General features: G+C 56.4%; 4 protein-coding genes across 4 annotated transcripts, besides 8 other annotated features; all 4 read right to left on the reverse strand.

The window, feature by feature from the left end:
• Window positions 1–1441: 1441 nt before the first annotated feature.
• On the reverse strand, window positions 1442–2748 carry EKO05_0007243 (cell wall protein Ecm33; the record flags this gene model as incomplete). The annotated part of the gene is made up of 3 exons (XM_038943440.1): window positions 1442–1730; window positions 1783–2626; window positions 2691–2748. The coding sequence occupies 3 exons, from the start codon at window positions 2746–2748 to the stop codon at window positions 1442–1444; spliced, it is 1191 nt and encodes a 396-aa protein (XP_038794141.1).
• A 24-nt stretch (window positions 2749–2772) lies between these two features.
• Window positions 2773–2806: a tandem repeat.
• A 57-nt stretch (window positions 2807–2863) lies between these two features.
• Window positions 2864–2894: a tandem repeat.
• Window positions 2895–2936: a tandem repeat.
• A 3098-nt stretch (window positions 2937–6034) lies between these two features.
• Window positions 6035–6080: a tandem repeat.
• A 44-nt stretch (window positions 6081–6124) lies between these two features.
• Window positions 6125–6155: a tandem repeat.
• A 39-nt stretch (window positions 6156–6194) lies between these two features.
• On the reverse strand, window positions 6195–8116 carry EKO05_0007244 (DNA-3-methyladenine glycosylase II; the record flags this gene model as incomplete). Its single annotated transcript, XM_038943238.1, has 5 exons — window positions 6195–6255; window positions 6332–6385; window positions 6497–6562; window positions 6848–7185; window positions 7337–8116. The coding sequence occupies 5 exons, from the start codon at window positions 8114–8116 to the stop codon at window positions 6195–6197; spliced, it is 1299 nt and encodes a 432-aa protein (XP_038794140.1).
• Window positions 6588–6645: a tandem repeat.
• Window positions 6912–6946: a tandem repeat.
• Window positions 8117–9153: 1037 nt separating the features above from the next.
• On the reverse strand, window positions 9154–11239 carry EKO05_0007245 (uncharacterized protein; the record flags this gene model as incomplete). The annotated part of the gene is made up of 2 exons (XM_038943371.2): window positions 9154–9849; window positions 9938–11239. The coding sequence occupies 2 exons, from the start codon at window positions 11237–11239 to the stop codon at window positions 9154–9156; spliced, it is 1998 nt and encodes a 665-aa protein (XP_038794139.2).
• Window positions 11240–11877: 638 nt separating this feature from the next.
• EKO05_0007246 (uncharacterized protein) lies at window positions 11878–13289 on the reverse strand (the record flags this gene model as incomplete). Its single annotated transcript, XM_038943416.1, has 2 exons — window positions 11878–12644; window positions 12713–13289. 2 exons carry the CDS (start codon window positions 13287–13289, stop codon window positions 11878–11880), a joined length of 1344 nt encoding a protein of 447 aa, XP_038794138.1.
• Window positions 13057–13178: a tandem repeat.
• Window positions 13290–13395: the final 106 nt, after the last annotated feature.

Genomic DNA, 13395 nt, shown 5'->3' on the forward strand with positions numbered 1-13395 from the left:
TCTGCGTATTGTGATGTGAGACTTGGACGGCGAGCGTGGCTGTCCTTTATAGGTTAAGAAAGGTGAGGGCCATAGTTTCATGCACCAGCTCTTGGTGACGGCAACGCGGAAGCGGGTGTTGGACCAGGTTCGTAGACTTCGATGGTCATTGCAACCCTTCACAGACGAGGGTGTAAATCCTTTCGGTACCAAACTTTCAACGCTGCAAGACCAAAAGAAGAGCAGTCGTGTCTAGACGGCTGTCTCCAAAGCGGAATAGGGCTTGTACTACCTGTAGTTGTGGGGATAAGCTGGGCGATGCGCCCAGGTGTGCACCTCCCTTGCTGCTGTCGTTTGAGACATGCAGTCTGCAGCTGGTAGACATGGGCACCCTGCCCATGCTCCAACCGTTTTCTCGATGACAGCCAAAGGATGCAAGGCTGTCAAGCGCTATTCACCGCTCCTATTCGCTTGGACCAGCGCAACAAATGATTCGAGCAAAGCAACAGTCGACCCTACGTCCTCGGGCAGGTCAATGTAGAACAGCATTGTCAAATGCAGAACGTGCAGTTGTAGCGCCCCTCTCCTGTGGGCATGTCTTGGGGAGCAGCAGGTCCTCTGCTTTGGGCTTCAAGGCTGATGGTGCTTCTCCATTCGTAGCCAATGTATCATCGTGGCTTGCTCAATGGGAGTGGTAGAGGCCCTGGTCGAAAAAGCAAACCTGGAAGACACCGTTTGCCAGGCTCACGGTCGGCGGCTGCACTCTCTCGATTCGCGAGACCCTACTAGCCAGCGGCTCGTCGTTTTGGGAGCTGACTGTGGCAAGAAAGTGGAGAAGCAGGGCATGGACGGATGTTGCAAGAGCTGAACCTGGCTTGTGTAACGCAGTGATGGTAATGAGCAATGACCCCGGCTCGACACCACTATACGCGAACGCTAAGAGCTTACCCGCAATTCCCCGGCTCGAGCAAGCCGTTGAGCACGACAGTGACAAGGTGACCAGGATCATCAGACATGTAGACGGAAATGCGCGCGAAAAGTCACACTAGAACAAGTCCAGCAAACGGCATAACGAAGGTTTACAGCCTAAGAGTGTGTTTCTCCTCTCCCAGACAACCAGAATAAAGAGTAGATACTTTATACACAAAAAGACGGGTGGTGACGAATATGCAAGACAACCCTCAAGCAGCCCGTCGTGCCATTCCGCTCAACAATGCCGGAGAAGATTGACCTGTGTGTACTGCAGATTGAGAATCTACCATACGTGACTCCAGTAGCCAATTGATACATACAACTGATGCATGCGGGCCCATTAACCCTCCGCCCAAACCACTCCAGTCCTCAGCATGCTGAGCTCATAAAAGAGCACTTGTCCGAAAGATGACTTGCGCTATCAAAGGAAGTCAGATCGTGGAAGTCTAGTCTGCGCAGATACAATGAAAACGCCAACGACCAAGACCGTTTAGAGAAGGAAGACAGCAGCCATGGCAGCCAGACCAAGAGCACCGTTGACAGCGGAAAGGCTGGTTGCAGCACCAGTCTTGTCGCTGGAGCCGGAGCCGGACTGGCTGGTGGGCTTGCTGCCGCTCTGGCCGGGGTTGACGAGCGCGCCCTGGCACAGGTACTTGGTGCTCTGAATGTACTTCTTGTCCTTGAGAGGCTTGTAGAAGTTGGCGCAGACGTCGGAGATGTTGCCAGTGGACTGCAAGTTGAAGGCACCCTTGACGCTGTTAAGTTTAGGGGTCTCAACACTAGAACGAGTTAGCATGTGTTGAAGAAAAGGACGTGATGGGCTCCACTTACGTGCTCATGTTGCCAGAGATGTCGAAAGCACCGCCAATGCTGGTCAGCTCCGGGAAACCGTCGATGGTGGTAAGGTTGGTGTTGTTGGCGATTTGCAGGTTACCAGAGATCTTGGTAAGCTGGGGGAAGGTGAGGTTCGAAAGCTCCTCGTTGGCGACAAGGGCAAGGGCCTCGCCGATCGTGGTCAGGTTGGGAGCGGAGAAGGTCTCGAAGCCGTTGTTGTACAGACCCAGAGATCCGTTCAGGGTCTCGAGGGAGGGCATCTCGAGGGAACCGACGAAACGGAAGGTCAGGTTAGCGGCCCAGATCAGGTTGGGCAGCGTGACCTTGAGGTCCTCGTTGTTGTTGGCCAGGGTCAGCGACTCGGTGACGTTGCCGAGCTGCATGGCGATCTCGTCAATGTAGCCGTTGTTGGCAATGAAAATGGTGTCGGCCTGCTCGATGTTGATGCCCTTGAGGGAGCGGAGAGCCGTGTTCTGGATGTCGATCTTGTCGGCCTTGGTGACCTCGGAGGTGAAACCGATGGTCTGGAGGTTGGGGAGAGCGTCCCACTTGATCGACTCGACCGTCTTGAGCTTGGGGAAGTCGACGGCGTTGAGGCGAGTCAAGCCGGACAGGCGCATCTCGCCGTCGATCGTGTCGAGCGTGTCAGCGCTGAGACGCTTGATGTCCGAGTTGTCGGCCACGACCAGATCGCCGGTGATGCGCTTGACGCTGGTGAAGGCGATGTCGTCGGTGGTGCCGGTTGCCACAGCGATGGAACCAGAGAAGGTCGAGCATGCGGCAAGGGCGGTCGCATCGCCGGCGTTCTGGATGGTGAGGGTCGCGGTAGTGTTGCAGGCAGCTGCGACCATGTGTTAGCAACGGCTTGGTGTGCAGGCAAAGGCCTGACGACATGACAAACGTACCGGAGGCGGAGCCTGCAATGGCCAGGGCCGGCAGGGCGATCTTGAGGAAGGACGACATGATGATGGATGTGCAAGGCAGTAAGTCGGTGAGTTGGTTGGTTGGTTGGTCGGTCGGTCAGTAACTGTTGGAGAGATGTCAGTCGCTGGACGGTGTGGCCGAGTGTGCGCGGCTGTGTGCTGTGGCGGGACGTGATGTGATGTGATGTGATGTTGTTGTTGTTGGTGTTGGTGTTTGTGTTGGTGTTGTCGAGGGAGGCAACGAGGTTGCACAAACCGTGGATATTAAGACTGGGCGTTGGGAAGCGGCTCAGTGGCTCGGTGAATGGATTGGATGAAAGATGGGTGGAGCGAGAGACAGAATTAGCTGCAAACGAAAGAGCACCGTATTAAGAAGAGTAGCCCCAGCGCCGACGGGGAGGTGTAATGGTCTGACGAGCAGGAACGAGGGTGGAGGTCGTAGAAGAAGGAGGAGGAGGCGCGCCCGGCCTACGAAAAGAAAGGAGGAGGGCAGGCGCGACCCTAGCACTGCTAGCGCGCCGACTCTATCGACCGTTGTTGGCTCGTGCGCGGTTGCATTCTTCATGCGTCGCCCATCAACCAGACCAGGCAGGGCCCTGTCGGCCATGAGCATCATCGGTTCTTTTCCATCCTTCACCAAAAACATCCCCCATCATTCGCAGACAGCTGTGCAGAACAACATCCGTCTCAGAGGCGGAGAGTCTGGTGTTTGGGGGTTCGTGTTTGGTCTTGCTGCGGCGCCACCCACGCCGAGAGAGAGGCTGTCAGGCTCTTGACAGGCAGTGAAGGCATCGGCGTTTCCAACCATGGATAGCCTTTGCAACGCCGCCCTCGTCCCGCGGGCTGCAAATCTTGAATCCTTGGAATCGCTGCCCTGTTTCCCACTGCGTGTCGCCTCACAATCCAGAGCCGGCCGATCGACTTAGTTGTATCTTCACGCTGCTGTGCGCCGCCTGGCGGTCGCTCGTCGCTCGTAGCTCGTCAGGGCGTGCTTTGGCCGCCACAGCTCCCCACGAGCAGCACCCAACAGCCACCCCTTCAGCGTCTGCCCTCGACGTGCTCGGACATGGGGACATGGATTCCTGACAAGCCTCGCTGAAGCCTGAAGCGGACATTGTGTCGAGCCTCACTTCACCTTGCTCGAGCCTCCGCTCGGGTCCCCTTGCACAATGCCCGACTTCTCAAACACCGTCCCGCCCTCTCCAAACCATTGTCCTCTCACAGCTGCGTCCCCGCACCACACTTGCACCCACAGGCCGCCGTTCTGTCGCTGGTCGTTGGCTGCAACGCCCAGCCCGCAGAATGCTGAACACTGAACAGTGAACAGTGAATTGCGCGTCCCCTGGCCACATCACATCCCTGTCCGCCATCCCAGTTTGGCTTCCACGGCCTCTGTTTGGGCAAGTGCGCCCGGTGCAATCTCGAGAAACCCACCCTCCTCAGCGCAGCCATCATCATCGTGATAGGAGAGCCCACTTGGCACTCGCCCGCTGCTTCTACCCGTCCCCCTGATCGTCCACGTCTCCGCTTTTAGCTCATCTCATCTCATTTCACGTCAAGCTTTTGCAAACTCCGCTTGCCGCGCGCTCCAACGTTTGCCGTTGCGTGCGAAGCTGCTGATGTCACCACCACACACGGCTGCCGCTCAAGTTTTCACGCTTTCTTGCCACCATCGACGTCGTCGTTGTCGAGTGCTGCATCTGTCTCGCTTAGGTAACGCGGCTCCTGCCGGCACCGTCTGCAAATGGCTCACAGCAGTCCACCTCCGCAATGATCGTCAGGAACAACGGACCATTTGCGAGCTCCGCACACACCTTTACATCAAACCCACGCGACAAAGCTCAACCACCAGGGGGAGCATGGCCAGATGCACATCACACCGAGCTTCCGTGCTCGTTGACAAAGTCAGATCCACCAATCTCAAGGTAATGGCGGACGTCCAGGAAGTCCACCCAGCTACTACATGGTCAACGGCCAGAAACATCACGTCCATCTACTTCAACATGACCCGACACATGCTCACCGAGACTATTTCGAAGACAAAGTCTCGCATGCACTTCTTTGTGCGTCTGATGATGCCTTGCACGACATCACCGTTCTTGGCAAACCCCACCCGTTTCAACAGCAACACGAACATGTCAGGATAGTCACGACCACGGCCGATTTGGCATAGCTGTAACCGAACCGGTTCACCACGAACAAAATGTGTTTCGGATAGGGAGAGCTATGCAAACCGCACCTCTACAACCCAACCTTCTCTGAATCTGCCATGGAACTACACCAACGCCATCTTCTATGAGACTGTGAGAACGGCACTAGTCGAGCCCCTACGATTTCCTACGTCATCCCTCGTGTTTACTACCCACCAGGTGTACGTCGCACAAGACCTGCACTCACTGCACCATGTGCATGGCTAGCCATCATGTCTTGCATAACTCAGCTAGGATAAGTGCATTCGAGCTACATGCCGCGACCCACATCTAGAACCACGACGCAGTCGGACGACGTTCAACAATGACCTTACCGATCAGTGCACAGTACAACTACTCAGAAAACTTTTGATATCGCCATGAGTACGTTGGCGCCGTTGATTCGAGCGTGTCCCTAAATATTGTACCGCATATGCAAACAGTCTGCAGTAGCATCTCTCCTATCATCGGTCTCTTCGTCCAGACTCACTCCTAGCTTCATGCGGCAGGTCTTCATCCGCAGCCCGGAGCCGCGACAGCCCACATTCACTTGTCTTGTACCACCTCAGCCTTCGACAGTCAACAGCCTGGTTGGCAGGATCTGCTCGTCCCGCTCGATCTCTGGTGCCGCCCGCAGCACAAAAACCTCCACGCCAACCGATGTGACAAGCCCAGGATCCCCGTTTCTTTGCGAACTAGGATCTGCGTACTACAGACCGCCTTTTCTCCGTATGCCATCGCCCGGCGGCTATCAGCGCAATCGATCTTGATCGGCCGTTCCTTGCGGCAACATCTGCAGGCGCATGCTACACAACGTATCTGTGACAACTGGGAGCGCTGTCGTTACGGTTTGCGCTGCCTGCCAACGGGTGTCTCTGGCTTCTTAATCTGACAATGCACGAGTTCTGCACAAGAGAGCAGTAGCAGGCCTGTCTTGAGCTTTAGCCGCGCAACAGCATCTAGCTTGACGAGGCCGCAATCGCTTGATGCTGTTGTTTTGGCGGAATCACACAGTCAAGGATGCCTCGCGACAGCAACACCCTTGCCTTGGCACAAACAATGATCGCATGGGCAGCAGAAGCGAGGAATGCTTCGCAGCGGAAAGCTATCGGACCTTTACCGCTCGTTCACAACTTGCAGACGACATATGGCATACCGCATATGACAGATGTCAGATGTCAGAATGTATTGCAACCCTCCCCCATGCACGTCTTTACACACGCATGAAACAGTAACAGCAACTGTCACATCAACAGCAGTGCTTCCCGACCACGCCTGGAAGACAGCCCTCATCCAGCTATTCCAGCACCTCGGTCTCCACATCTGCAATCCGCCACATATACCACATGAACAAGGACCTTTGGGACAAATTAGCTGTGTAACAGTCAAGAGCGCGTGTGCCAAAGCGCTACAAAGCGCCGGAGATGAACGCACCGGTAGGGCGAGAATCGGCTCGCTATCGACAGCATCTCTGCCTCGGACATGTATCTGCGCACATTGCACGTCAGCGTCTTGTCGTGCTACGTCCACGCCAGAACGATCCGCGGGAGCCACCGCACGATACGAAGATGAAAAGAGCATGGGGAAGGTAGTACATACTTCCACTTGCCACCCTTGTTCTTCAGCTTGGAGATGTCGCGGCCCATGTATGCGGCCATGCCTCGTCTGTGGCACGTTAGCAGAGTCTTCCCTGTTGCTGGTCGTGCTCCTGCTTCTGCTGCCGTTGCCAGTCTTGCTGATGCTGTGCTAGGCTCGCGGACTGGGATGCCCCTTCACTTTGCGCGCGCTCTCAACGCTCGCTGTCGTGGAGATGGGGTCTCCGCTGAGACGCAGAGTCTGTACAATCGCACAGCAGCAGCAACAACAAGATGCTCAACGCGGACAGTAGCCAAATCTGCGCAGGGGGAGCAAAGAAAGCAAAAATAGAGATAGACGGGGGAGAAAACTCACTGCACGCCCAAATCTCCCGTACTAAAAACATCCATCCGTTTCAACCCAAAACACGCAAACATCTCCACACTCCACCGCCCCAGCCCGCGCACCGCCACCAGCTGCTCAATTAGCGCCTCGTCGCTTGCGCTCACCAACCCCTCAGCCGTCAAGGCCCCCGATGCGAACTTCTCCGCCAAACCCGTGATGTACTCTGCTTTGCGCTGCGAGAGGCCGGCGGTGCGCAGCGTGGGGATGTCTTTGCTCAGAACCTGGGACGGGGCGGGGAAGGCCGGGTGCGTGTCTGGGAAGAGAGAGGTAAATCTCCTGCGGATTGAGGAGGCGGCTTGTCCGGATACCTTTGAGGTGGTTAGTACTGCGTAGCTGTCTTCTTTAGCTTTCGACGATGTACATCGGTCAAGGTAGATTCTCCAGTCCACACCATCCCAACTCTACACGCCTCTCAAGCCCGTTGTACAAGTAGGTATAGCAAACGAAAAAAACACATACCTGCTGTCCGATAATCCCACTGGCCAGCGCCGTAAACGGATCCACCACCTCCCCCAACCCGGCGGGACTAAACACCTCGCACCGCTTGTTAGCAATCAACCCCTCCAACTTGCCCGTCTCGTCCGCACGCACTAGAAACGCCTCGGCGTCCCGCAACAGCGTGTCCACCGTCGCATTGGCCGGCTTGACAGGCGATCCCACGTCCGGCGGCAGCGGCGCCTTTGCTTTCCGCGCCTTCTTGGCCGGCGACTCGCCGGCCGCGACGACGGCGACGTGGGGGTTGTTGGGGGAGAGGAGGGGCGCGTTGCTCAGATGTGGGGATACGGGGCGGGCGTGGTCAGAGGCGAGGGTGTCGAATACGTGGAGTGAATATTTTCTCCCGGCTGGGGGTTTCGACAGCACAGCTGACGGGGCTGGCGTGGAGGGTGCAGGTTCCGCTGGCGAGCTGTTGTTTGTTTTCCGGCGCCGCTTGGGGGGGAGCGCGGGTGAAGGGGGGTCCGCGGCGGGGGGCGCATCTGCTGGGACGGGCAAGGGCTCTACTCGCCTTGCGACGTCGGGGTATTTCGACTCCCCGACGTCTGATCCGTTGGCTTGCACATCTGTCGCTGATCCCGTGGTTTTTCGTTTCCGCGGTGCGCTGGCTTTCTTGGCTACTGCGCTGGCCTGCTTGGGCACTGTACTGCCCTTCCCAGCCCCGACTATCTTTTTCACTATGTTCCCAGGCTCCGAAGTTACGGATTCTTTCTTCAACGCATTTCTCGATGACCGCCGCAGAGACATGGTGTACTCTCCGACCAGTGTTTGCCTGCGGAAAAGGATGGGCTTACGTCATGTGTGAGTTGGAGATGCGTACAGCCTGACTACTAATTATGATTGACTTACTATGGCGTTGCGGTTCGTTAGTGGTGAGATTTTACCTAGAAGCATGAATTGTACTGGTTCGGAGATGTGCTGTTGGAGCTTGACGCGATGCACGGGGATGCTGGGGGGGGGTGTTCACGCTTACGCCAGGTCACGTGATGGCGCGAGTGCTGACAGAGCGACCGAACGTCTGTGCAGAAGGTTATTGCTGGGAACATGTTTCCATATATTGCTTGGTGTTTGGATATTTCTACCATGCTGCTGTTGGAGATTGGTAGTACTGGCGGTCCTGCAACTCAATGTTACGGACAGCTTGAATTCAGTACAAGGTAACTGGGACGTACTTGTGTGTATCCAGCAAGTACAGATGTCACGAGACAACTGGGCTTAGATAACAAACCGCATGTAATTGTTTCCAATGTCTCTGTAAACCGATCCGATTTAAGCCTTAACATGTAGTATGTGAGCTTGTGTACGGTATTCTACTGGTATATACTAAAAACCAACGTACAGCGTATCCTGCACTATAGTTTCCTTTGAGTAAAGACGTGCACTGAAGAGGGCTTTATAATGGTAAGCGTACTTGAACATTCTCTCACGTCCTCTGCGCTATGACTTCGTCATACGCCCAGTTACACGCCCCATTATCCACCCATATTCTGACTGAAATCACTACCACTCGACCACCTCTCCACCATATCCCATAAGCAGAGTCAATAACTCGCAAACAAGAGTAAGAGACCGCCAAACCGGCAGTCTCCGACTCCAAGAAACCCACATGAACAGCTACAGAATACAAAGACGCATAAGCACGAGCAAGAGGGAGTAGATACATCCAAACATCAAACCCACACACCCTGATCCTTCAACAGAGCACGAACAAAGACCCCAAACCACCTAGCCACCAAAAAGGCCATCGCCACCAACGCAGTCCTCACATGTTTGTAGGGAAAGACTCACCATTCCGCCGTGGGCCACTCTGTAACCGCTCTCTCTCCGTCACTCACCTCGTGATGCTTCTCCTGCCTACCAGCGCCATACCCCACCACCACCTTCCCATCCCTATCACCGCCCACTCCCGGCCGCAGCACCGTGACGAACACATCGGCCTCGTACCCGCACGTGCGCAGCGCCGGGGCGTATCCAGCGTCAATCTTCGGCGCAAGCCTGGCGTACGTGGGCTCTGCATTGTCGAGGTCCGTGGACGCGGTCGAATGCGGGGTGGGAGCGGCGACGTGGAGAGGGTTATTTTGGTGGACATGCGCGAAGCCCTGGCGGTGCAAAGGAGATGGAGCTGTGGTTTGTACGGCTGCGTCTGCGAACTGTAGTCGGGCGGGTGTATTTGGGCTCAGCACGGCGATGGTAGATGCATATATCGGCGTATCAGCGCAGTCCGAGTCAGGGTCTGAAGCTAGGTCATCTGGGACTACAAAGAGAGAGCGCAGCGCTTGTCCTGCTTTGCGGATGCGTTGTGTCAGCGGAGCTGCGAGGTGTTGCTTTGGTGCAGTTCCGACACATGGTGAGGGTACCGAGAGGTGAGCGAAGATGCGCTGCCATTTCCCCGGGTCGCGAGGTTCGAGGAGTGCGCTGTATATGGCGTAGCTGGTGGGTTGGCTGATGGCGTTGCGGATGGAGGGTTCGTTGGTGAGTATCTACTTTCGTTGTTAGTCTTCACGGGGTTTGTTGGACATCAAGGTGGGTACTCGCTTTGTATCCACACATGGCTGCTGCGGCGCGGACTGTTTGGTCCATCGCGGTGCCGTATCGCCAGGTCTGCCGTTTGTGGTGCTCTTCGCTGATTTCGCCTGCTTCGAAAGCTCTTTGGATCACCCGTTGCTGCTCGTGGTGGTGCTTCACAATGTCGATCAGCTCGGCGTAGAAGGCACTTTCTGGGCTCAAAGCATTCTCATTGGGTAGACCGTGAAGTGCCTCTTTGTTGTCGCAAATATCGTTCTGCCGTCGTTGATCTTGTGGGATCGGACGTCTTTCGAGGCGTTGTTCGAGGTGCTCCTGCTGCTGGAGCCGAGTGTCTACACTGAGATCGTCAGTAGCGCAAGATCGGGAATCCCATTCTCGGGTGCGGATGTTGAGGTCGTCTGCTGCCTTGCATTCATTGGCGTTTGTTGGCTTTACTCTGCTTGAAGTAGTATCACATGCAGTACGTGGAGGGATGGTGTGAGATTCCTGATTGCTGCTAACACAACCGTTTACGGTACGCCCTGGCGTTTTGATATGATACAGACTAAGCCGCTCAGGTCGTAGCGAGCGGAGTATCTCTTCAGTATCGAAAGGCCCATCGTCTTCCATCCCCCTCTCAGCAGGTCTGTCGTTCTTCAGCACTGGCTCGGGCGGGCTTTCCCCTGGCGGCAGAGCAGGTAGTTTGTCCCATTTCCTGTCGACTCGCATCTTCTGCGTTGTTGGCTTCATGTCAGGCTTTTCAGACTTTAAAATTCCAGCTGTTGTTCTGCCAGAACTACGCAATCCATTGTTTTTGGGCAACGCAAGCACATCACCGTATCCCGTTTGCGAGTCACCTAGTGCACTCGGTCTGTTGACAAGGCTGCCTGCTGTGGCGTAGTCGATTGGCGGAGCGGTAGGAGCAGCCTTGATTACGTCTGGGTTGCCGTAGATTTCTGCGAATGGATTGCTCGTGACTGGTCGAGGCTGTACGGTGTTGAAAGCTGGAACAAGAGTGGGTAGTGGTGATGAGGTGCACTCAGTAGTATTGCAGTCTTGGCATCGTGAAGTTGGCGGATGAATATTGTTGACATCATATCCATTGGGGAACGGTGGTCTTGGTGCAGCATCGAAAGAACTGTTGCCCTCGCGCAATTGCATAAATCTTGAAGCTGGTGGTAGTACGTTCAGAGCCGACGTTGGTTGTGGTGCCCCAATCTTTCTGCCCTTGTACGTGACCGCTGTGTCACACTCTCTCCCTTTGCCCTTGTCCAGCTTCTCGTTCACGCCTTGGTCTTTTCCGAGCCACCGAAAAACGTCAATCTGACGTTGGCCGGCACCGCCTCTAAGCCGTGCTCTTGACATGACTTGTACGTCCCGACTCATTCTCACGTTCTCGGTGGGCCGCCTATCTAGATCTAGCGACACAGCCGCGCGCATATCTTTTAGTAGCGAGAGCAGGCTTGGGGTTCGAGCTTCAAGCCTGAGTTGCTGGATGACTCTTGATGTGTGGATGGGATTCTGGCGTCGTGATTGGGGAGTCAGAGGCGACCTCGATAAACGAATATCCTAGTACCTGCGTATTCCGAGTGGACACGAACTAGGTCATGAACGGGACCTGTTCATTATCGTGGCAGTGAAGTGTGCGATGTCGGCTTGTGAGTTGGACCTCACAATTCAAGACCGGGCTGTTCACTAGCTCAGAGCGTCGCCAGCGTTTGCTGGGCAGAGCACCTGAGCGAGAGTTTGGAACGGTCGAGAATCTTGTAAATGTATTGGCGATACAAAGTCATGTAAGATAGCCGCAACCCCAATATACCGTTGGTGCCCTATTTAACGCCCAAAGCTCTGATGCTGCCGCGTGCTGCGCGAGATGATGCTGAGATGTATGTACACGTGTGTGAGAAGGAAAACCGGAATGCTCACTGGGATATCGTGCCCACTGCTTTGCTAAACGCCCTGAGGATCCCATTCTCTGCCTGGAAATGCGCTGCTTGCTGTAATCAGCTTCGTCGGTACTCGCTGTCCTCGTCTTGTATCCTGTTGCCCTCGGATTTTAGCTTCAGGTGGAGGAGTTTCAGTGACTCAAACGTCATCATAGTGGTCACTGCTGCTGGCACAGCGCGGACCATGTTGGTGCCCATGCCGTTGTAGAAGGCTCTCCAGCCTTCTTCCTGGAGGATGACGGTGCATGTTTTGAGGACACCACGATATCTGGGCATGTTGATCATGCCGTCTGAGGAGGCCGTTCCCGGGGGGCGGGTCTGGTGGCCGACTCCGTGTCGGCCTCCTTGGAAAGAGACGTGGTCGTGTGAGGCAGAGGGAAGAGAGCGCTGCTGTGTTTGCAATCGAGTGCGCAAGACCTCGTGTGGGTAGGTGGCGGTGGTTGCGCACACTTTGCTGAGCACGGTGGCGGCCATGATGCCGAACCAGTGCACTTCCTCCGACCTTGCTCCTGCCTGGCCCATCTCCAGGCCGGTAAACTTCATCTTCAGGAACTCGTACAGCGGGAACTGGATGGCGACGTGGGTGAGGCCGAGCAGAGCGGGCGAGAGACCAGAGTAAAAGGATGCAATGCCTTCGGTGGCATACATTTTGCGAAAGGCGTCGAGGGTGTTCCTGTAGTGCCAGGGCGGGCGGTGCTCTGGCGAGGCGCGAGCACTGACCTGCGACATGAGCCTGGTCTTGACGACCCAGATGGGGTTGGTGACGAAGGTCGAGGAAGCGCCTGCTGTGATGGAGGCGATTGTGCGCGCGAGCCATTTGTTCTCTGTAAACACGACGCGTCAGCAAGGCAAGCGGAGTCGAGTGGAGTCGAGGGCGCACGAGACGACTGACCCATGCGTTCGTTGAGCAGGTCCTTTGTGGACTCGTAGGTGCTCATGTAGACGGCCCAGGTGGGGATGTAGCCCAGCAGCATGGGGCCGAGGCCTCTGTACAGGCCGCGCAGGCCGTCGTCGAGCCAGATTGTGCGTGCGGTGCCGGTGAGGCCCTTGTAGACGACGCGCGCAGGGCCCTGGTAGGTGCGTGGGCGGAAGGAGCCCTGGGCCTGCAGGCGGGTCTTGATCACGTCGAGCGGGCAGGTGACGATGCCGGAAGCGACACCGGCCGAGGCCCCGCACAGCGCATTGACGGGCCCGTCGGGCAGCCTGGAGATGTAGACGGCGAGGGCGCGAAAGGGCGTGCTCCCAGTGCTGCCAGTGCTGCCAGTGCTGCCAGTGCTGCCAGTGCTGCCAGTGCTCCCAGTGCTCCCAGTGCTCCCAGTGCTCCCAGTGCTCCCAGTGCTCCCATGGCTCCCATTGCTGCGCTCGGGCGTGGCGGCCATGTCGCGCGAGGAGGGGGCGGCAGCGGGCGGCGCATCATACCGCTCGGAGACGATCCTCGGGGACGGCGGCTCGGGGTTGTGTTCAGACATGGAGGGCGCTGCAGTCACGGCGAGGTTAGAGCCATGCTGTGACTGGGCAAGCGGGAGAAGGCAGGAGGGGTCCGTACTGGCCGTCGTCCCCTATGGCGTGCCTCAG

This window comes from Ascochyta rabiei, chromosome 12 (assembly GCF_004011695.2).
Source record: "Ascochyta rabiei chromosome 12, complete sequence".
In the NCBI taxonomy this organism is placed as follows: Eukaryota; Fungi; Ascomycota; class Dothideomycetes; order Pleosporales; family Didymellaceae; genus Ascochyta; species Ascochyta rabiei.